At 38.9% G+C, this 23151-nt stretch overlaps 1 protein-coding gene across 1 annotated transcript in view; it reads right to left on the reverse strand.

The window, feature by feature from the left end:
* The window catches only part of LOC134751291 (uncharacterized), a 53649-nt gene that overhangs the window by 6260 nt on the left and 24238 nt on the right, over positions 1-23151 (reverse strand). Inside the window, exons 2-8 of the mRNA XM_063686675.1 lie at positions 9400-9523; positions 7750-7907; positions 6431-6522; positions 5312-5486; positions 3730-3878; positions 2491-2588; positions 1733-1899 (exon numbers count right to left, since the gene is read on the reverse strand). Coding sequence (XP_063542745.1) covers positions 1733-1899; positions 2491-2588; positions 3730-3878; positions 5312-5486; positions 6431-6522; positions 7750-7907; positions 9400-9523 — 963 coding nt within the window. The remainder of the gene's footprint in view (positions 1-1732; positions 1900-2490; positions 2589-3729; positions 3879-5311; positions 5487-6430; positions 6523-7749; positions 7908-9399; positions 9524-23151) is intronic.

The raw sequence follows: 23151 nt of genomic DNA on the forward strand, positions 1-23151 counted from the left end.
TGGTACGAGAACCAAACAAACAATGTAAGATGGGGAGACGTACTTTCTAATGATTATAGGTTAGAATGTGGCGTGCGCCAAGGAGGGCTAACCTCTCCGGACCTGTTCAACATCTATGTCAATGGCCTGATCGAGGAGCTGAGAAGTACCAGAATAGGCTGTCACATAGGTAATGTTTGCTTAAATAACCTTAGCTATGCAGACGATATGGTGCTTCTAAGCCCCTCGATCCATGGTATCAGTGACCTACTAGCGATTTGTGAGCGATATGCAGCTAATCACGGATTGGTATATAACGTGAACAAATCTGACCTGCTGGTTTTTAGGTGTGGAAAGGGTCCGGACAGGGTCCCACGAGTGTTCTTGAATGGACAACCAGTTCGGATTGCAACGTCGGTCAAATATCTTGGTCATATTGTGACGGAGACCTTACACGATGACGCAGATATTGAAAGAGAGAGAAGGGCTCTGTCCGTTCGTTGCAATATGCTGGCACGTAAATTCGGTCGTTGCTCAGACGAGGTCAAAATCACGCTATTTAAAGCATATTGCCAAAGCTTTTACACGTGCCAGTTATGGACTAGGTACACGAGGCGGGCGTATAGTAGCATCAGGGTACAGTATAATGATGCATATCGTATCCTGATGCAAAAGCCTAGATACTGTAGTGCATCAGACATGTTTGCGACGGCCAGAGTACCTGACTTCTTCGCGATTCTCAGAGCAAGAGTAGCCTCCTTTTGGGAAGCTATTAGAAGTTCCAAGAACGAAATTCTGAGGACGATAAGTGAGAACTTAAATAGTCATGTTTTTAGGCACTGGCTATCTGTTCATCAGAATGAGAACCGGAAATAACAATATTGAGTATTGAATTATATTTAATACTCAATATTTTTATTTTTATTTTCGTTAGTTTAGCTAGTTTATAGTTAGTTATTAAGAAGTGTATGGGTTTTTTTTTATGCCTGCAATAAAACACTTTATTATTATTATTATTATTATAAAATTTAGCAAACTCTTTAACGATGACAAACGGTTTGGTGCAACGGTGCAACCGACCCTTAGTCCCGTCGTTGTGACTAATAATGAGTAAAAATCGTGAAAGTTTAAATCAGTGAAGTGGATTAAGGTTAATAAAAAGCCGGCCAAGTGCGTGTCGGTCTTAGCATAATACAAGGTTCTGTACCTTCATCACTACATAGTATAAAACAAAGTCGCTTCCTGCTGTCTGTCCCTATGTATGCTTAGATCTTTTAAACTACGCAACGGATTTTGATGCGGTTTTTTTTTAAAGATATGTGAGGCCTTGGCCTTGTTGGTGGCGAACATCCTGACGTACTACATGACGCGGCTTCTATAGAAGACTTCCCTGAAGCGTATGTCGAAAATTGAAAACCTAGTAACATAAACTTACCACTTACTTTCCCTTCAGTCCGAAAAGAGGTGAAATAGGCCTGGAAATGCGACGCCTTGGCCTTGTTTGTGGCGAATTCCTGACGTACATGATATTGTGGCTTCTATACATAGAAGACTTCCCTGAAGCTTATGACGAAAATGGACCTAGTAAAAGAACTTACCATTCCCCTTCAGAGTCCGAAAAGAGGTGAAATGGGCCTGAAAATGTGAGGCCATGGCTTTGTTGGTGGGGAACATCCTGACGTACCTGACGCGGCTTCTATAGTATACTCCCCTGAAGCTTATGACTAAAATTAACCTAGTAAAAGGATCTTACCATCCCCCTTCAGAGTCCGAAAAGAGGTGAAATGGGCCTGGAAATGTGAGGCCTTGGCCTTGTTGGTGGCGAACATCCTGACGTACATGACGTTGCTGGGACCTAGCCCTTCGTCTTCCACCTTTGTGGTCACCGGGTTGGCCACGGAACCGCAGTAGAACGCCAGCCTGTGGAGGAACAGGTTTGAAAAACCTTAACCCTACTAGTTAAAATTGTATAAAAACTTAGTCGATTAACTGAGTTGCTGTGTGTGCTTACACACTTACTTGTAGCAACCGTACTGTGTACTGTGTGCTGTGTGTGTCTGTGTTGTACTGTGTTACTTGTAGCAACACTATCTTAGGATCAAATAGAATCTTGTCAGGCTTTAGCAGTCGCAGAAAAAATACTTTGCTCCTTTATTGCACAAATAACATGCTACGTTAAAATGGCATCCGATCCGATACGATAGGGCAATCGATCCATTTTTACAACAAAATACCTAGTCACATAACAGATTTACCATATCATCAATTTAAAAGAGTTGTAAAAACCACTTTGATTAAGAAAGCCTTTTATAATATATCAGATTATTTAATAGATAAAAATGTTTGGGCTGATTGTGATATTGTAGCGTAAAGAGTAGATACTAAGTCTGTATAAGTGTTAATTATTACTACTAATAGTATGTAACAATAATAAAATGTAAACGACGGACACAAGTGTATCTTGTATACCTATGTGGGAAATAAATAATAAAATAAAATAAATATACTTACTTGTGGTCGAAATTAGGTTCCGCACCAAAAACTTGCACCAGGTTATCCTCGCACTCATTAGGAAACGACAATTTGTATTCAGTGAAGTTTAAATAGATCTGAAATAAATGAGAAATTTGATACTAGTTTTTATCACTGACTAGTTTTCTTTCAACGGTCATCTAATAATCATAGATTCAATTCTAACAAGCCCAGACACAATTAGGTTCCCATGGCCAGCTCCTGTCTCCATCATCAGATCAGTTCCATGTCATATATTATTGCATTTTATATTTACCGGTCTGGCCTAGTGGGTAGTGAGCCTGCCTATGAAGCCGATGGTCCTGGGTTCGAATCCCGGTAAGGGGATTTATTTGTGTGATGAGCACAGATATTTGTTTCTGAGTCATGGATGTTTTCTATGTATTTAAGTATTTGTATATTATATATATCGTTTACCGTGGGACTTAGTCAATTTGTGTAAGAATGTCCCTTAATATTATTTATTATTTGAAAATTTTCAGTTCAATCGGAAATCGGGAAGTGGGTCAAATTTATTTTCCAAGATTTGAACCACACTAACAAAATAACTAACAGGGCAAGTTAAATAATATATTGTAATAATGTCGGCTATACCACAAAATATGTCTGTATCTTTTTTCATGTAGTGTGCACAATAAAGCATTTTATTATCTTTCTTCTTTTTTTTAATTAAGAGTAGTTTTGTTTTTTAATTTTTATTATTTATAAGTTGTTATTCTTAGTTAGTTTTAGTTTTACTTTTAATTGAATAATAATCCACATTTTACACAATAAATAATTAATTTTTGTTCGATATTAATTATCATTAAATAAATGGTTTGAGAATCTTTCTTCTTAAGTTAGGATTTTTATAATATGTATATAAAAGTAAAATATAATAGTACTAGGTACAGAAGATTCACTCCCTAACAAAACGCGACTACTACGCGCAAGGCGGCGCAAGCGCGTGCAGGCGTCCGTTCCATAGCGGTGTGCGGCAATTACTATGGCAAAACCTCGAAATTGAGGCGGCCGCAGGTACTTGTAGCGACGCGATGAAATTGCAGAGACACGCCTGGCTATACACACTCGTGGAGAGCCTCTCGCCGAGAATCTTGGCACCGCTCCCATCCGAGGAGAAGCGGGAGACGAGACAATAAAGAGCGAGGTGAGAAGGGAACAGCATGTACACACTCGTTTTCGGCCTGTCTCTCTGTAAAGCCCGCATAAAAAACTCACCCTCGTGTTGGCAGGGGTCTCTATCCTCCACTGAATGTCCAGTGTGGTGGGGCTCTCTTTGCGGCAAGCTTCGGCATCTTCATCCTCAGACGCTATCCAGCCAAATTTGTCGTCTTTCTTATTAATTATACACGATTCTGGTATTTCTCCTGAGAACGAGAAAATACAGTATGTAAACATATGGTCCATCGCATCGCTAAATTAGAGAGTTGAAAAATATCTACAAGCATTGGAGATGTGGTGTTGGCGAGGGATGGAAGGAATAAGTTGGATAGAAAGAGTAACCTCTGAAGTCGTCCTAAATAGTGAATGAAAAGAGAAGCTTAATAAAATAAAAATAAAATAAAATTCATTTATTTCAAGCTGCAAGGCTCATAATCAGTTCTTACACATGTCATAAAAAATAATAAAAAATCATTAAAAAATAAATATAAAATTGAAATTGACAAAATTGGTACCTATTAATAAAACGATAAGAACAATAAAAATTTAATGAGCATTATTAAAAACAGAAGAGGAAAAAATAACGGCCACCTGCTATGACACGACCACTTCATCAGAAACATCAAAGAAAGGGAAATAAATGGAAGGAGAGGGTGGGGAATACCAAGAAAAAGTTATATGAGCCAAGTAAAAGAGCATGCAGGGGCACTACATGCTGCTTGCTGGAACTCGATATTAATCTGGAAACCTGAGTACTTGATGCTGTCGTCTGACTGGAACTTTATCCACAGGTAGGGGAGGTGATGGTGGGGGGGGGGGGGGAAGCTGTTCCCACAGTGTATATAAGAATGAGTGAAAGAAGGCTAACAAAGAGAGAGGGAGAAGTAGAAGTGGGAGCTGGAAGGGGTAGACCTCGGCGGACTTTCTCTGATCAAATCGGGGAAATCCTGAAGAAAGGCCAGGTATGTTATGAAAGTGAAGGAAGCGAAAGAGGTATGTCAGGATCGTAGCAAGTGGAAATCCGTAGTCTCTGCCTTAAGCTAATATTACTCACGACTCATGCTGTTAGGCTGGAACTCGATATTAATCTTGAAACCGGAGTACTCGATGCTGTCGTCCGACTGGAACTTTAGTCACAAGTAGGGGGAGGTGATGGTGGAGGGAAGCTGTTCCCTCAGTGTATAGTAATATATTACTCACGACTCATGCTGTTGGGCTGGAACTCGATATTAATCTTGAAACCGGAGTACTCGATGCTGTCGTCCGACTGGAACTTTAGCCACAAGTAGGGGGAGGTGATGGTGGAGGGAAGCTGTTCCCTCAGTGTATAGTAATATATTACTCACGACTCATGCTGTTAGGCTGGAACTCGATATTAATCTTGAAACCGGAGTACTCGATGCTGTCGTCCGACTGGAACTTTAGCCACAAGTAGGGGGAGGTGATGGTGGAGGGAAGCTGTTCCCTCAGTGTATAGTAATATATTACTCACGACTCATGCTGTTGGGCTGGAACTCGATATTAATCTTGAAACCGGAGTACTCGATACTGTAGTCCGATTGGAACTTGAGCCACAAGTAGGGGGGAGATGATGGTGAAGGGAAGCTGTTCCCACAGTGTGTAGTAAAATATTACTCACGACTCATGCTGTTGGGCTGGAACTCGATATTAATCTTGAAACCGGAGTACTCGATGCTGTCGTCTGATTGGAACTTGAGCCACAAATAAGGGCCGGCGGAGGTGATGGTGGGGGGGAAGCTGTTTCCACAGAACTTGTACGCTGGCAGCGCGTAGCCAAATTTGCCGTCTCTTATCTGTAATATTTTAAAAAGGCTAAAGACAGAGTATGTTTTGTTCATGAAAACTTGCAATTTCAAAAGTAAAGGCTTGTTTATCGGAACTGTACTTAGTTTTTAGTTAGCATTAGAAAAAGACTACCTACACAATCTACCTATATACGTGTATCTTTTTTTTAAACACGAAAAATAAGTCACAGCCACCATGTGACAATTATATATCATATACAGTTGTGTGCAATAAAATAGCAGTCAATAGGAAAATGAAAATTAGAGGAAAACAATAACTTTAGAGCAATTATATTGTATCTTTTTCTATAATTCTTCTGCATTACTTAACATTGTTTCAAAATTAACTGTAACCTTCACTTAAATAATATTGTAAGTATAAAAAAAATATCATGAAAATCGTCTTTTTACTACCTCGCGGAAATACTTATAAAAACGTAAAAACCTACGAAAAAAAATACTATTGTGTACTATAATTGTAATTTAGTATCTTGTCTATTATTTCCAATCAAAGCTTCACATAAAGAAAAATATTGAAATTAGTGACCTTTTACTAAACATTTATGGAAGATACAGGTGTATACAGTAGGTCATGTCAGAGGTTTCATAGAAAATATGTGGTATTTTCTATAAAAAGGGACCTTATTGTCGATGGCGCTTACACCATTATAAACGATGCTTCGAAATAAACCCATATTATCCAGAAAAAAATAAACTTTTCTACCTATATAAGACGATCTTCGAGAGTGTACAAGTAGTCCATCATTCGGACTTTTTTGTTGATTTTTGACCAAATGGTTTTCTTTGTTTGCTTGAGGCTCTAAATGATAGCCGCCCATGACAAACAAAGTAGTTACTAAACTGCTGTGTATGACCCAAATACAATATTTATGTATTTATTATGATGTAATGAATATAAATAGAATAGGTAATTAAAAACTAAGGTATTTTACCTCTAAAAAGTCATATTCGCACTTCGGCGGACGATCTTCCATGTGAAATTTGTCGACGAATGACAGGACTATCACTTGTCCACCACCACCGGCTGAAAAGTAAACCCTACCATTATTTACAGTTATTCAAAAAACCGGCCACGTGTGTGTCGAACTCGCGCACGAACGGTTCCGTACCACTACGCAAAAAACGGCAAAAAAAATCACGTTTGTTGTATGGGAGCACTTAAATATTTATTATTTTTTAGTATTTGTTGTTATAGCGGCAACAGAAATACATGATCTGAAAATTTCAACTGTCCAGCTATCACGGTTGATGAGATACAGCCTGGTGACAGACGGACAGACAGACAGACAGCGGAGTCTTAGTAATAGGGGTTTTTCAGGATAGTCTTACTAAGACTTCTACCTTAAAGTTATGGTAAATAATTAGATATAAAACCTGAAGTAATGACACTTTTGACACTGACAGATCGGTATCGTATCACTGTGAGTTCTTAAAGCATTGTTCGAATCGGGCCGTTTGTTGGAGTCTGCCTTTGCAAACAGTCTATTAGTTACCGTGCGAATTTTTTCATGGCATTTTAACATGAATTTGTGAAGATTACTCTCTTGCAGGTACCATGATCTGATCTGACCGATCCTTCACGATGTGTTCTCTTTGACTGCCTCGACCCAAGTGAACGAGCGTGCCCAACTTGCTCCGTGTCCCCACTATCTACCATGTTGCCAGTAATAGAATGTTATTTTCCCAACAACCCCTGTATTAACCGGGGTAACGAAATAATGTTGGGGTCTCTATTGTTTCCCATATAATTTTAAGTCATAATGTATTTTTCGTCCAAATTTTCGTTAGTCATAATTTGTTTTTTCTCAGAAACGCGTAACTTTTCAGGATTGCCATAAAACAAACCTAACCTAACCTTTTTTTTTCGCAGGGGCAAATACATTTACGTATCGCACCTCCGAACTGCGAAGGCCCGTTGGGGATGGGGTGGTATGTGGGACTCGCTCCTCCGGTACTCCCTCTGTTACTCAGACGGAGGGGAGGAGAATACCCACTAACTTCCCCTGCGGCGTTACCCTCTCTGCCGTTATTGGGGAGCATTGTGAGGTCACGAGTATTCTATCACGATGCTCCTAACCTAACTTATCTGTAGGATAACCTGAGGAAAATCCTGAAAAGTTAACGGTTTCAGAAATACGACAATCTTTACATTATGTCTCAATAATTATGTCAAACAAAGGGACCCCACATTAAGATTATTATTCAACTGCCATCTTTAATGTAAACAAAAATAAAATCATGACAAACTCACCATCTATAGTCGTAATGCACGTGGTATGGTTTGAGTATGTCAGTTTGTCACTCGGCTTGCCCTGGTCCTCAGGATTCATAGGGTTGGTCAGCGCCCGCTTGCCGGGTTCATACATGAACGGGGCGCATCGGGGGTCGTCTGACGAGTCCCGCTTTTTTCTAGAAACAAAAATTTCATCATTGAACTATTATTCAAACGAAACGACCGTTCAATAGGCTTCGAGTACAGTACAACAACGCGTTTCGTGCAATGTTACGGCTACCGTGGCGGTGTAGTGTAGTGCATCTGGCATGTTCGCCGAAAACAGAGTAGATGACTTTTACGCTAAATGCGTAAAAGGCACTGCTCGTTTGTCGGGAGAGTGAGCGAATCGACGAACAGCATTGTTAACGTAGTGTACGCAACCTGCTACTGTATGAGCAAGGCCTCCGCTGCCGCTGCTGCTGCTAATAAAATTAGTGTTAGATTATTTAATTTTAGTTTAGTTTAGTTTAGAATAGTTAAATTTAATATAGATTAGCATGTATAAATTACAATAATTATTATTTTAATTTAATGGGTAGATACCTAAATAAATAACATTTTTATTTTTTTATTTTATTTATTTATTATTACAAACGTATAGAATCGGCAGAGAGAACCAGTATTTTGCGGCATGAGTTGATGCTATTTTGAAAACAAACCGTAGAAGCGGTGCGTGAATCTCGCGACCTAAACGCGTTAGCGCCATGAATTTTACGGCGCTTACGACGTTTCGGTCGCGTGGTACACGTTGTGAATACTATCTGGTATTGGTAACATATTACCGCAGGGCTCAGATTGTGTTAACTATGTTGTCTTTAGGGATCTTTTATATGTCCAGCCGCTTACCTATGATGTGTCACGACGTGTTTACTATACAGTAAGTGTGCAAGCCTAGTATTGGTCCCGTGCTCATGGTCAGTACGCCGAGCACATGATTGACGCGACAGTATCTCGCCGCGAGATAGACTACCCGTCTTTTACTAACTGTATGAATTTAAGAGGGACGGGTAGTCTATGTCTATAGCCCGGCTGGAGTCAGATTTTCTTACCTATACTGTCTTTAGGGATCTTTTATATCTCCAACCGCTTACCTATAATGTGTCATGGCGTGTTTACTATACAGTATACAGTAAGTGTGCTAGCCTACTATTAGTCCAGTGCTCATGGTCAGGGGTCAGATTGTCTTACCTACATTGTTTTTAGGGATCTTTTATATCTCCAACCTCTTACCTATAATGTGTCATGGCGTGTTTACTATACAGTAACTGTGCTAGTCTAGTATTAGTCCAGTGCTCATGGTCAGGAGTCAGATTTTCTTACCTTTATTGTCTTTAGGGATCTTTTATATCTCCAACCGCTTACCTATAATGTGTCATGGCGTGTTTACTATACAGTAAGTGTGCTAGCCTAGTATTGGTCCCGTGCTCATGGTCAGGAGTCAGATTTTCTTACCTTTATTGTCTTTAGGGATCTTTTATATCTCCAACCGCTTACCTATAATGTGTCATGGCGTGTTTACTATAAAGTAAGTGTGCTAGCCTAGTATTAGTCCAGTGCTCATGGTCAGGAGTCAGATTTTCTTACCTTTATTGTCTTTAGGGATCTTTTATATCTCCAACCGCTTACCTATAATGTGTCATGGCGTGTTTACTATACAGTAAGTGTGCTAGCCTAGTATTGGTCCTGTACTCGTGGTCAGGGCTCAGATTGCGACCATGATCAGCTGGTGCGGTTGTGCCGATTATGGAAGCTGAAACAAAGAAAAGAGAGTTATTTTATGTCTCCTATTTGAAGTGAGTTTTCTGTAAATGTTACATGGGTTCGTTCACTAATATGAATCTATTGAAACTTCAAAAACTTAGCTAGGGGTATGTTTCTGTGGTCGAAAGAGATGCAAGGAGTCTCCAAACAAAAGTTCTTTCATTCCAATTTGAAAATTAGTTAGAATTTGTATTTCTTTCACGAGAATAGAATAGATTAGATTATTTATTTCATGAAATACAATTACATAATAAGTTTGCATTGCATTGATGTCAAAGATATAAGAATTTCTATCATCGTCAATATAAATTAAAAATGAAAATAATAACAATACTAATGAAATAAAATTATAGCTCCAATAAGGATACAGTTAACAATTGAGTATTCTAATGGATCTTACGGCTGTTATGCATCAGGGAGTGTTGGTAAAGTGTATATTTCGATATTGCAACGGAAGAGCACCAATCAATATGATAGAACCAACTGAAATAGTACTCTGTGATTGAAAGAGTATCGTTTCAATATTTGTTTAGAAAACTCAGGAGAGCTTTACAATAAAAGTGTATTGTATCTGTGGATATTTCATTTAAGTAAGTTATTGGTTTTAAAAGTTTTTTATTTCATTTTACGGATGCAGGTAGAGTGACGTTCGTTCGAGTAGAAATTGATCTCAATTTGATCCCATTATGACATCAATTGATATGTCAATCAATTTATAGGAGTCAAATGCTGCTTATGTCCTGCAAAGAGTTATCTGGGGATTTTAGTTGATTTTTAACGTTTACTTAATATTATTTATGGGTTAGTTATCGCGGTTAGAATCAGTTATCTTTCTGAGCTTATAACATATTCAAAAATAAAAGGAATTCACAAATAATTTCAGTGACAGTGGCAGTGGGCGGGCCGCATTGCTCGCAGAACCGATGGCCGATGGGGCAGAAAGATTCTCTTGTGGTGACCACATACCGGAAGGGTTGCAGTCCCTGAAAGTTACGGAGTAAACAGAGGATATAACCAAACGGAGTAGCCATTAACAGGCGTTCCCCTCTGTCGAAAATAGTCGGCCAATGGTCATACACAATGTATGGACTGACGTTTATCTGACATGGCTATTTTGACGTTACGTATACATTTGATGTTCCCCTCCCCCGCAAAAATTGGCAGACTTTTTTGTACAGCGAATTACAGACAAGGGGTCTCCTGGTTATATCCTCCAAGGAGTAAACGTTTGATTAAACTGGATCATTAATATATTATTGAATAATAACCAAATAACGCGTACATGAAAGACGTAAAAACATTAACTCTTCTTTTTAAGTCGGTTGATCAAAGCTGACTTCAAGGAAATATAAATCTTTTAACCTTTTAATCCTTTATCCAGTTAATTATATCCTTAATTCCTTCCTTTGAATAATTGAGCGGATATCTTAAGATATTAATATCATAATAAGCGGAACATTTAAGAAACAATTTGTAAATATCGTAGATACAATTACGTAACGGGTTGGCTTAAAGTAATGAAAATTGTTATTTTCGAAAACAAATTTTCATTAACGGTATCGATCAGATTTGTTTTAGGATCAAATGTCTATATAGGACCCATTGCATTAAAGCAATACAAAAGTCAGAAATGATAGACAAATTCCGACAGTCGTACCTCACTCGCGAAACGCTCCTAACAAAACGATAAGTGAACGTGACGTCAAGGTCACTGAGGCCCATCTTGAAGTGAGGACAAAACAAGAAAATTGCGTTTTTGTCGGTGAAATATTGCGTTTATGTATATAGTTGCCATACAATATTTTTTTGGATAAAATGTAAGGAATCGAATGGTACCCTTACTGTTTTCCTTTTTGGAAGTTAAAAAAAAACTTAAATTTTGAAACTTTCAGGTCCTGTATTTTTGTATTATTTCTATATATTGTTTTTTCTACTCGTCGAGTACAATCTGTGTATTACAACTTCACATGCAACACTACAACCTTACTCTTTTCAACGTTGGATAGTCTATGGCACTTCCGACTCAAGCATAAGAATTTTATCGATACGGCTTAGTCAATTATAAAAATTTTGAAAATAGAACTTCATACATTTCGATAAAATATTTCTTGTTTAAGGAGACTCGATTCAATGCAAATTAGCCTACTTAAACACGCTGCTGCGTCGCATCTGCTTTGTGATTGGTTGGCTAACAAAAACATTTTATTTTATGTTGTAGTAGAAACAATTGCTTCATAAGTCAGAAACGCGCATGTGACACCCTTCATGTAGCAACATCCATACCCTACGATAACCGCTTAGCGTTGCTTGTTAGTCTCCATAGGCTACGGTGGCCAAAATCGAGAAAAAACTGTTTTAAAATTGAATTTAGCAAGGAGCAGGTACCAGGGCCTTATGAGTTATGAGGAGGTGTCGTTGACCAACCCGCCGGGGGCACGGGGCCCGGCGGCCGGGGCGCGTACGAGTATGAAGGTATCGCGGGCTGCGGCAGCTCGCGTATAGCTGTATACTTTTGGTTTGTTTACCTATATGATTCTACTAGTTGAAAGTATAATTTTTTTGTCTCGTAGAAAAAGTATTGTATACAATAGTGATAAGCTTTTCAATCTCGTACCTTAACTTAAGCAACTCAGCAAGCTTCGTTGCTTAAACACGGTACTCGACTGAAAAGCTCTCTATATCACGATTGTATAAAATACTATTAATATCCCCATTATTGTGATAAATTGCTCATTTTATTTTACTAGATTTTGTTATAAAAATTCAACATCCGTCATCATCTCTATAATCCGCTTTTACGAAAGTATATTACCTACCATCGAGGTAATTGAAGTTTCTAGTCTTCTTAATTACACCAAAGTTATATTAGGTACACTTGGGAGTCGGAATTCTTTACGGTGAAACTTTAATGAGATAGCACTTCATTAGGCGAGGGCCCTGGGCTCTTAAGGTTCCGTGTAAAAATATCTACGGATACAAAGATTATTCTTTTCGAGTTATCGTAAAGGGTACCGTAAAAGCAGGTAACTTTAGTCCTTAAGTACAACTATGGTCCAGTTTTTAACGTTGATTCTTAACGAGCTTTTATGACTTTCACTCGCTACATTTATTTTGTAGCTTAGATACACTAATGCTCTTTCTATGTTATAGACGACCGTCTGGCCTAGTGGGTAGTGATCCTGCCTGTGAAGCCGATTGTCCTGGGTTCGAATCCCGGTAAGGGCATTTATTTGTGTGAAGAGCACAGATATTTGTTCCGGAGTCATGGATGTTTTATATGTATTTAAGTATTTGTATAAGTATTATATATACCGTTGTTTGAGTACCCACAACACAAGCCTTCTTGAGCTTACCGTGGGACTTAGTCAATTTGTGTAAGAATGTCCCTATAATATTTATTTATTATTATTATTATACTCAACATAATTTGAAAAATACTTATACATATTATTATTCACAACGACGGGACCTAGTCGCGTAACATTGGTTTTAAATTTACCTCCGACGTGAAAGGTTAAATCAGTGTTTTACTTATAAAATATATTAGAACTTGAATTTGGAACATAGTTGTAGGTAAGTTGTGGACTAAAGTTACCTGATTTTACGGTACTTATTGTCGGTTGTCAATAAGACGCTATTTCATATATTTGAAATAACTTTATTGACAACCGACAATGTGGTACCTTTTTTAGTTGAAAGCGTCACAATAGGGTATTTAACTACTAGTCAAATCAGTTTCTTTTTTCGAACTTTCAAAACGATTTTGCTACTTCGAATATATATGAAACACTAGCATGTGACGTCACAATCAAATTACCTACTCTTTATAATTTAATACGGGTTTTAAAATAGGAATTGTGTTCAAAAGTAACTGCTGTCTACGTTTCTCTATTAATCTTTTTGTGCTTTATTTCATGGATGGTGAAAAATAATTTATTTTAAATATAGTAAAAAACCCTATTAATGATACTTTTAAACCTTTTCTAAATACCTCCATTAACATCGATAAGCACAAGTTTTCAAAGTCAATTTTTCGAACACACTTAAGTCGCCGCGCGAAAAGTTCGGTTCTCGGCGAGTGTTAGTGCAGAATAAGCAATGAATAAATTAGCGCGGCCTGAGGCGGCCCCGCGGGAGCCGGCCCAGACTGTGTCAGGGATGGCAAGGTGTACCGGTTTTTGAAATACCGGTTTTTGAAGTTACCGGTACCTACTGCGGCTGCAGCGGCTGCGGTCCGCAGTCTGCGCCGGTCTGTCACCGTCAACGCAAGCTCCTCGGTACGGAGTGAAACATGTCGAGCGTTTTTCGACATAAAATACGTGAGTGACCCGTTATTAATATATTTAATATGTCTGTGTCTCACGGAAGTTTTGTTATTAAAATTATCGGTACCTAATATTTAGAGTTACCGGTACCTATTAAGCTATTGCAGAATGAGCTATGAACAGTATGAACAAATTAGCACGACCTGAGTCAGACCCGCACCAGTTACCAGTTTTTATAATATTTACCGGTATTTCGTGAGCTTATAAGCCATAATTAATGATAATTTTCAAGCCCTTTAAAATCGATTGCACAAGTTTTCAGTCAATGTCGGATATACTCAAGTCGCCGAGCGCAAAGTTCCGTTCCCGGCGAGTGTTAGTGCAGAATAAGTCGGTCCCGCGGTAACTTTCTGTTAATAAGTAGATATACATGCTCAAAGCAAATCACGGGTTTGAGTTTGAATATATACCAAAGAAATTATACGAAATCACGATCGATTAAATATCAAAAGAAGTCTTGTATATTGGAAGTAAAAAGTTGAATAAGTACTCCTTTTATTTTTTGAGTACCAGGTACTCGTAGGTACAAACAAAAGGAAAAATGTTTTAGTTCACTTAACCTCCCTAGTGTCAACTCAAGACATATCAATAAAGCAAAAGAGGTTGTTAGTGATTTATAAAAGGAACTTCTCGAAACAAAAGAAAGCCAATTTATTTCTCAAACATAAATTTCACGCCAATTTCCCGACCCGTGTCAAAGAAATGTACCGGTAATTTTCCGGTGAGCGCGTCACTAGTTAGCAGCTCAAAGCGGGCTGCTTTAGGACGTTATGTCTGCCGTCTTTTGTGCGAGAATTAAAAAAAAAACAATCGGGATTCAGTGCAAGGAAACTGAATTGAAAGTTCGAGTTTCCTAGAGAATTCATTAAACTTTAAGCGGCAATTCTATATTTGTTAAAGGCGTCCCGTCCGCTAGTTGGCGCGGTTGCACGGAGTGGGTACGCGGAGCGGGTACGCGGGTCAATGAAAAATAGTACCTGCAATGCAATGGCTTGGCGTGGACGCGTGAGACGGATTTTAGCTACAATGGCACACGCTACAAAATAAAGATATCTAATATTGATACGATTTTAACACCCCCTGGCACTGACTAAAATACCGACTTGGTTTCACATTACATCTCAAAACTTTATTGTAGTAGAAGAATTGCGTTGCGAGACTTGCATCTTTTTACATGTAATGTTTTTGATGGGATTGTATTTACCCGTAAGTAAGCCGATCAAGCGAAGGCCCTGATCTAAAAATGATATTTAACGTTGACTCAAAATGCACTCTGTATTAGATTAATGTCTAACTTGATTTTAATAAAACATCCAGGCTATTCACAAAGCGACTAGGGGACCAGTGTGTGAACACTGTGAACTATGTTAGATATTGTTATTACTATCAAACAGTGGCGTAACTAGAGGGGGGGGGGGGCAGAGCGGCAAGTGCCCCGGGCGCCATCTAAGGGGGGGCGCCAAAATTTGCAAAAGGCAGCAGCGGGGAAACTTTTGTCAGTCGTCAGGGGGCGCAAATTTGGTGACTGCCCTCTAGCTACGCCCCTGCTATCAAACATCGTGAATCTTGTAGCAATTTTAAGCAAATTACAGAGCCAATTCTATTTGGTACCAATTTTCAAGCACTTTTTATAACTAACAAGCACAAACAGTACATGACATGAGCGAATAGTGTTTACGATGCGCGCGTTGGCTCTCCGAAACTTCCGCGCGAGTGACTAAAAAAACACCTGAGTTAAACCGTAAAATTAGCTGTTACTATGTCTCACAGTTGTGCCATTCCCGGGAACGTTCCCCGTTTTGCATGGGGAAATTCCCCGAGTGGGAAATGGGGAACGTTTTTGGGTACAGCACAACTCTCACGACAGTTTAAAATCGATTGTAGCAATTTTGTTGCAGAGAAGTGTTGAAAAGATTTGAGACTACAGTTTTCAGTGACAAGCTATCGGCATTAATGTTAGCATATGAAACGCACCAAAAATATCTGCCACCCTCGATTATTAGTGGCAAACAATCATACCCGCCTGATGTTTTATTCATTTAATTGAAAATATTTAGATCACTACGGTTACACTCACTCAGTCGCGAGGCGATATAGATTGGACGCCGCCCTAACTTCAATCGGGACGGAGCCTATAATACGTAGTCAAGCGGGAACACAGCGAGTGCATTGTGCTTGAGTTCGGTCGATACAGCCGCCCTACCAGACCTTCACTGGTATACCGTTGTCTGAGTACCCATAACACAAGCCTCTTTAGGCTTACCGTGGGACTTAGTCAATCTGTGTAAGAATGTCCTTTAATATTTATTTATTTATTTTATCTAGTTAATTGTAGATATTTTTGACACAATCTAATAAGATACTTTGATGACTAAACGAGTCAAGAGATCAAGTTATACTAGATATTGTCAAACCAGCCTAGTCAAACACCGCGTCTCGAACCCGGTTGGCGGTGCGCCAGCGCGCCGGCTGTCTAATATGTTCTATTAAAAAAATGCCTTGAACTCGATGTCTATGTCTGAATATTTCAGGTTAGTGTGTCTGTGCGTTCAGGTCATGGACTTATTTTTATAAGACTTATAAGTAACATACCTTATTATGTAATAATAAATAATAACATTATCATATACCTACATAACACGTTATTAACATAATATATCTTATCATGCAAGACGAAAATTTTCACGGATTTTTTTGTTCTAACAATAGTAGTTTATGTGACTGCTACATATTACTTTATGAAATGAGCAGAAAGCGAGTTTCAAAAAGACATCACACGAGTGTTTTATTGCATAATTCTGTACAGTTACATACCGTAAAATGGGGTGAGTAGGTTTCGCGGGGAGAGTTGGGTTATATAAATGGGGAGAGAAGGTTTGAAACGGGGGTGAGATGTTTTTAGGGCTACTGCTACAAAAATAATGTATTCTAATTTAAAATGTACCTATGGTAATACTCATAATAAAAAAAAACGATCCAACAATCTTCCAAAATCACCTTTGTATGAAATCCCATCTCACCCCAATTACGAGGGACTACGGGGTGAGGTGGTTTTTCCTGTTTATCGTCTAAGTTATGAAATGAAACTACCAAAAATAAAATAAAAACATCCGGAACACTTATTATGTACACCATTCAGTTTTCACATGTAAAAAATAAAATATTATCGAGGTTAGAATGTCAGTTTTGCTCCAACTCACCCCATTTTACGGTACTTTATCTACCTTCTGATAAAAAACCGTTCGATTTTTTTTGTAAAATATACAGAAAGCACGATATTTACACCGAAAAGTGATTATAACAACCATTTTTCGTACCTTTTTTTTTATCAAATTAAAAAATTAAATTAAAATTCATTTATTTCGAGTAACATGGACTCATAATTACAATAATATTATATTACAATTTTAAAAATAAGATTAAACAGAATAAATAATATCTACACACTATTCTAAAATACAATTCACAACACAACACAACAAAAAAAGAATCATTTTAAAACATGCCTGTTGCAGCAATGTCGTATGTAGGGACAGTCGACTCTGTCGGCAATCATGGCCAGGACGGCATTGGGGCTAGCTCGCACCCTACGCACCAATGCGGCCCCGCGCGCGCGCATGCTCGCGAAGAAACACGCCGTGCGCGCCTCCGCGAACATGCCCGACGCGCTGCAGTAGCGAGGCAGCCCCATCACCGCCCTAAACGCATTGTTGAACTGCACACGGAGGGTGTTGTAGGCTCTTTGAGTGTAGTTCGCCCACAGGCTGCATGTATATAGAGACGTGCAGTACGCTCTAAAAAGCGTTACTTTCACGTCCCAGGAACACTTTGCAAACCTCCGGGCGATCATGTTAGCTCTAACACATAAAGACCTCCGCTCACGCTCGATGTCAGCACTGTCCTTGAGGTCGGTCGTAGCGATATGGCCAAGATATTTAAATTGTTGTACTCTTTCCAGAGGTACGCCATTAAGATAGATAGGGGGCACGTCCATTACTCGTTTAGGCCCAACCTCAAAGACCATATACTGGCTTTTAACGGCATTGTACATTAAACCGTGGTCACGAACGTACTCCTCACAGGATTTAAGTAAGGTACGAAGGCCACATATTGACGCGCTCAGCAGGACCATATCGTCTGCATAACTCAAGTTATTTACGCAAACACCGTCCACATGACAGCCGATATGTCGACTGCTGAGCTCGACAATACCTATAAGTGCATTCATGTACAAGTTGAAGAGTGAGGGAGATGTTAGACCTCCCTGTCTCACCCCACACTCCAGCCTGTACTCTTCCGACATCTCTCCTGCCCATCTGACGCTGTTGACTTGGTGTCCGTACCAGTGCTTGAAAATGTTTACTAGTTCCTGAGGCAAATTAATGCTCTCAAGCTTTTTCCATAAAAGCTCGTAGGACACCATGTCAAAAGCTTTTGATAAATCCAAAAAACAAGCGTACTTTGGTGTCCCACAGCTGGGACACCAAAGCTGCCTCCCCTCTATATTTTAAATAAAGATTTAATATTTAAAATATTATTTATTTAAGTAAACCTAGCAACAAGCACTTGAAAAGTCTTACAAATAAATCATATTTAGCTAATTATCAGAGAAATTTATTCATATTTCATATTTTTGATTCTAAATGATCAATCAGTAAGCACCAGCTAATCAGAATCGCGCCATAATCTCACAGTTTATTTTATTGTATGTACCTCAATCAAAAGCGTAAAGCTCAAAAATATACTGCCAATTTGTTAACCAAGTCTTAAAACATTACCAGACCAAATGCTTTCTCAGTATTTTTAGAAGTACTAAAAGAATGCCATGTCTTAAGCGACATTCTCATAGAATACCTCGCCTCCAAAGGTGAACGACCCACTTAGAACCTACTGCTCACAAAAAGTTCTACGTGCATACAAACCTGTAGGGATATCCGCCATTCAAACGCATTTCTACGAGTTTCGCTAATTAGGAGGAAATTCTGACTAATTTAGCTCTGAGGTAGGCGAGTTGAGGTAAAGTATGAGGTATAATACGAGGATATAAATAAAAAATAAAATAAAAATACCAGACACAATTTAAAATGGTACAGCGATGGAAAAAAAGACACAATATAGAAGCATTATGGTGTAGGTAACTTAAACTATAATTATTTTTAGTGTTTGGTAAAAGGATACCAGTCTCAACATATGCTAGGTCAGCTGGTGACGCCCAGCGTTGATTTTCAGACTGTTTCCTCTGCCAAGCATTATCCTAGTGTTACAAATTAATTAGTTGGAAAATTATGGTGTCATCTATTATGCATGTGCGGTATGCATGCAGCATTTAGTACAAGTTGTAAGCAATGATATTATAACTCCAGATAGGTTATAGGAGTGCCATAATTGTAGCGCTTATGGCGCCGTGATATCAACTTGATATTTTTTAAGCAGTTGTAAAGATATCATTAACTTTATTCATTTACATACAAGATATATACAGTGGTACTACGTAAACGAAATTAATAACTAGCTTAAATCTAAAATAGGCCCTTGAGGCATTGTACCAAGGATGCTGGTGGCATTTCCCCGCTGTATCGCAATGCTGATACGTTGTGCGAGAAAGCCGCCAGCTCTTCGGTCACCAGTTACGTCAACCAGACGCTTCGCGATTTCTGCAAACAACTTATGCGCGCTGGGACCCCATGGACCTAGAGTTTCAACTCCAAATGGAACGAAATGATACTCTCTACCGAGGCTCTTATATTTATTACGTTTTAAAATTTCGGCGCTTTCCGCCGCTCCGCCCGCTTTTACATTAGTCCGTTGGAGGTGGGATGGTGCCAGTGTGAAGATATTGATAAGTTCGATCAATTTTTGTATATTTTTAGTACTTGCGCTAAAATTGTTAGTTTGAGAGACAGGATAACGAATGAGGAGGTGCTAAGAAGAGTAAGTGAAAGAAGAGCTATTCTGAACATTAATGCAAATAGACGCGGGAAAATGATTGTACATGTGACCCAGGTAGCAAAGTGACGTCAGAGACGTCATAATGGCGTCATTAATACGTCATAATGACGTAACAGACGTCATAATGACGTATAAATGCTACCTGGGGAGGTGTGCAATAAAGAGTATTGTATTGTATTATAATTAGTTAAGTTGCAGGGACCAGTTGGCGTAAATATTACATGTGAAATCGAGAAGCGCTGGTGTCCTAGCGGTAAGAGCGTGCGACTTTCAATCCGGAGGTCGCGGGTTTTACCCCGGCTCGTATCAATGAGTTTTTCGGAACTTATGTACGAAATATCATTTGATACTTACCTGTCGCTTTTCGAGGAAAACATCGTGAGGAAACCGGACTAATCCTAACAGCCTAGTTCTCCCTCTGGGTTGAAAGATCAGATGGCAGTCGCTTTTGTAAAAAGTAGTGCCTACGTCAGTTCTTAGGATTAGTTGTCAAGACCCCAGGCTCCCATGAGCCCTAGCAAAATGGCGGGATAACGTGAGGAAGATGATAATTACATGTGGTATTAAGTATTACTACATTATAGTAGGTATTATACAGTTACTGCTAAAATCGTAAACCTTCCTATTAAATCAAAAGCAATATGGTATTAAGTATACAAAAATGAGGGCTAACGCGTATGAATTCGCCGCTAGGGGCGCTAGTGTAGATGGTGGTCTTTCCATAGTTCGAAATGTCAAATGTCACTTGTCACTTCAATGACTGACAGCTGTTCTTTAGTCTTTTGGACCACCGTCAACAGAGGCGCCAACTGGTGAGCAAAAAAACGATAGCCCTCATTGAGAAAATCTTAGAAAATAATCTAGTTACATGTACGCGGATGTACGTAATCCGCAACGCAGGCTTCGTCTGGTGGCTACAAACAAATATAGATATAACTCCGTAATACATGGATACAGTCTAAGGAAAAAACGTGCCTCGAAAATCAAGAAAATTTGATTCTCGATCAGAGGGCGTTACTAGCTTTGGCCTACTGTCGTATAGATGGCGTTGATGGTTTCGTTTGTTATCTAACAATTTTAACGCATATCAGTGAAAGAGCATGGGTCAAAATCATAAAAATAATTAATGCAAATAAAAAAAACATTTATCCATATTTAAATACTTTTATCGTATTTTTATAAATCTTCATTTTTAGTTTTAAAGTGTGTCGATAGATGGCAGTGAATTTACTGTGGTTACAAAATCTACTATGACAGTACCGCTATCTTATTATATCCTCTTTGCTACAAATGCAAATCAGCGTCATGCTTCGTCCCAAAAATACCAATAATGATAATATCCGCAACAGGCCTCGTAGCCTCGCAGGTGTTAAGTATTAACATAGAGTAACTTATACTAGAGCGGTACTGTCATAGTAAATTTTGTAACCCCAGTAAATTCACTGCCATCTGTCGACACACTTTAGAACTAAAAATGAAGATTTATAAAAATACGATTAGAATGTATTTAAATATAGATAACTGATTTTTTTTATTTGCATTAATTATTTTTATGATTTTGACCCATTTTCTTTCACTGATATGCGTTAAAATTGTTAAATAACAAACGAAACCGTCAACGCCATCTATACGCCAGTAGGCCAAAGCTAGTAGCGCCACCTGATCGAGAATCAAATTTTCGTGATTTTCGAGGCACGTTTTTTCCTTAGACTGTATCCATCTATTACGGAGTTATATCTATCTTTGGTATTACCATCGGATTTGCATAATATTACGCCGTTCCCAAATAATCTAAATGTATCGACACTTTCAACTAATGTACAGCCTAAGTTCCAAACAGCTTTTAGTACCTAATACTTAACACAATATATTACACTACCTATATTCTATTGTGCGCGGCGGCACAAAGCCAAAAGTAGGTAATTCTGTTTTGCCAATCTTTGTGATTTTTTATAGGATTTTTATTTCGCTATTTAGATTATTGTGACAGTGCAATTTCGTAGCAGCGTCACAGGGCGGACACGCTATATATATTTGTACTGTAATCATATGTTGTGAAATAAACATATCTAATCTAATTTAATCTATCAAAAATCACTTGAGTTTCCATGTGTGAACGGCTCATCTGTACACGCGTCATGCGTCAATAAGTTGCTTAAAAATAGTACTGAGAGTACGCCAGAAGTCCGCTAGATGTCTGTCGCGGGGCGAGGTAATACGAGTCGGGGCGGGGCGGTGCGTGGCCGTTCTGTATGATAATACTATTACTTATTCTGTGGCAGCGTATAAGTTTAGTGGGGTGCATTATAATATTTATAATAAATAATTTGTAGAACTCGTTTGTATAACAATCAAAATGCTATGGTAAACGTTGTATACTAGCAATCAAAGAAAAACGGCTGAAGTGAGAAATCAGTACCTAACCTACTAGCCTAATTAAGAGACACACCCCACACTATAGCGTCTTCCGAGCGTTGGCTAGTCAACTGTCTGCTGCTCGACGCAACGTTGGCGCAACTGCGCAGTGACGCCATTTTCCATAGCGCTGATTAGACGCCGTCGCTCAAATGACTAGTGTGGGGTGGCCCTAAGAGTTAATTTTCTTGTTTTTTTTGTTTTTTTATTATTCAAATTAGTTACACAGCATTACAATATTACTACTAAGGCACTGCGAACTACAAATAAAAATACAAAGATACGAAAAAACACAAATAATAAAATACAATTTAAGTAGATTTGGGCGACGACATAACAGCGTCCGTTATGTCGTCTGATTTGGTGTAGGATTCGGTAATTTGCCCCGGAACCGCCGAAACACCACACTCTTTGGCCAGCGGGCGTAGCATGGTTCCATTTTTATCGCCTGTCACTATGCCCGTCACTTTCGCACTCACATACTTGTTAGAACGTAACAGGCATGGTGATAAGCGATAAAAATGCGACCGTGCTACCGCCGCAGAAGTCCGCGTTAGCGGTGGTGTCCTGCAGCGTCCGCCGGTTATAAAATGTGGTATTTTCTATAAAAAGGGACCTTATTGTCGATGGCGCTTACGCCATTATTAACGATGCTGCGATATATAGCTGGTCAAGCAAATCTTGTCAGTAGAAAAAGGCGTGAAATTCAAATTTTCTATGGGACGATATGCCTTCGCGCCTAATTTTTTTTAATTTGCCGCCTTTTGTACTGACAAGCTTTACTTGACCAGCTATAAATACAATGCCGCGCGACGCTGTGCGGCGTAAGCGCCATCGACAATATGGTCCGTTTTCATAGAAAATGCCCCAAATGGTTAAGGATCAAGAGACACTTCTGGACCATAAGTTAAAATCTAAATCAAGTTCT

Source organism: Cydia strobilella, chromosome 21 (assembly GCF_947568885.1).
Source record: "Cydia strobilella chromosome 21, ilCydStro3.1, whole genome shotgun sequence".
Taxonomy (NCBI): domain Eukaryota; kingdom Metazoa; phylum Arthropoda; class Insecta; order Lepidoptera; family Tortricidae; genus Cydia; species Cydia strobilella.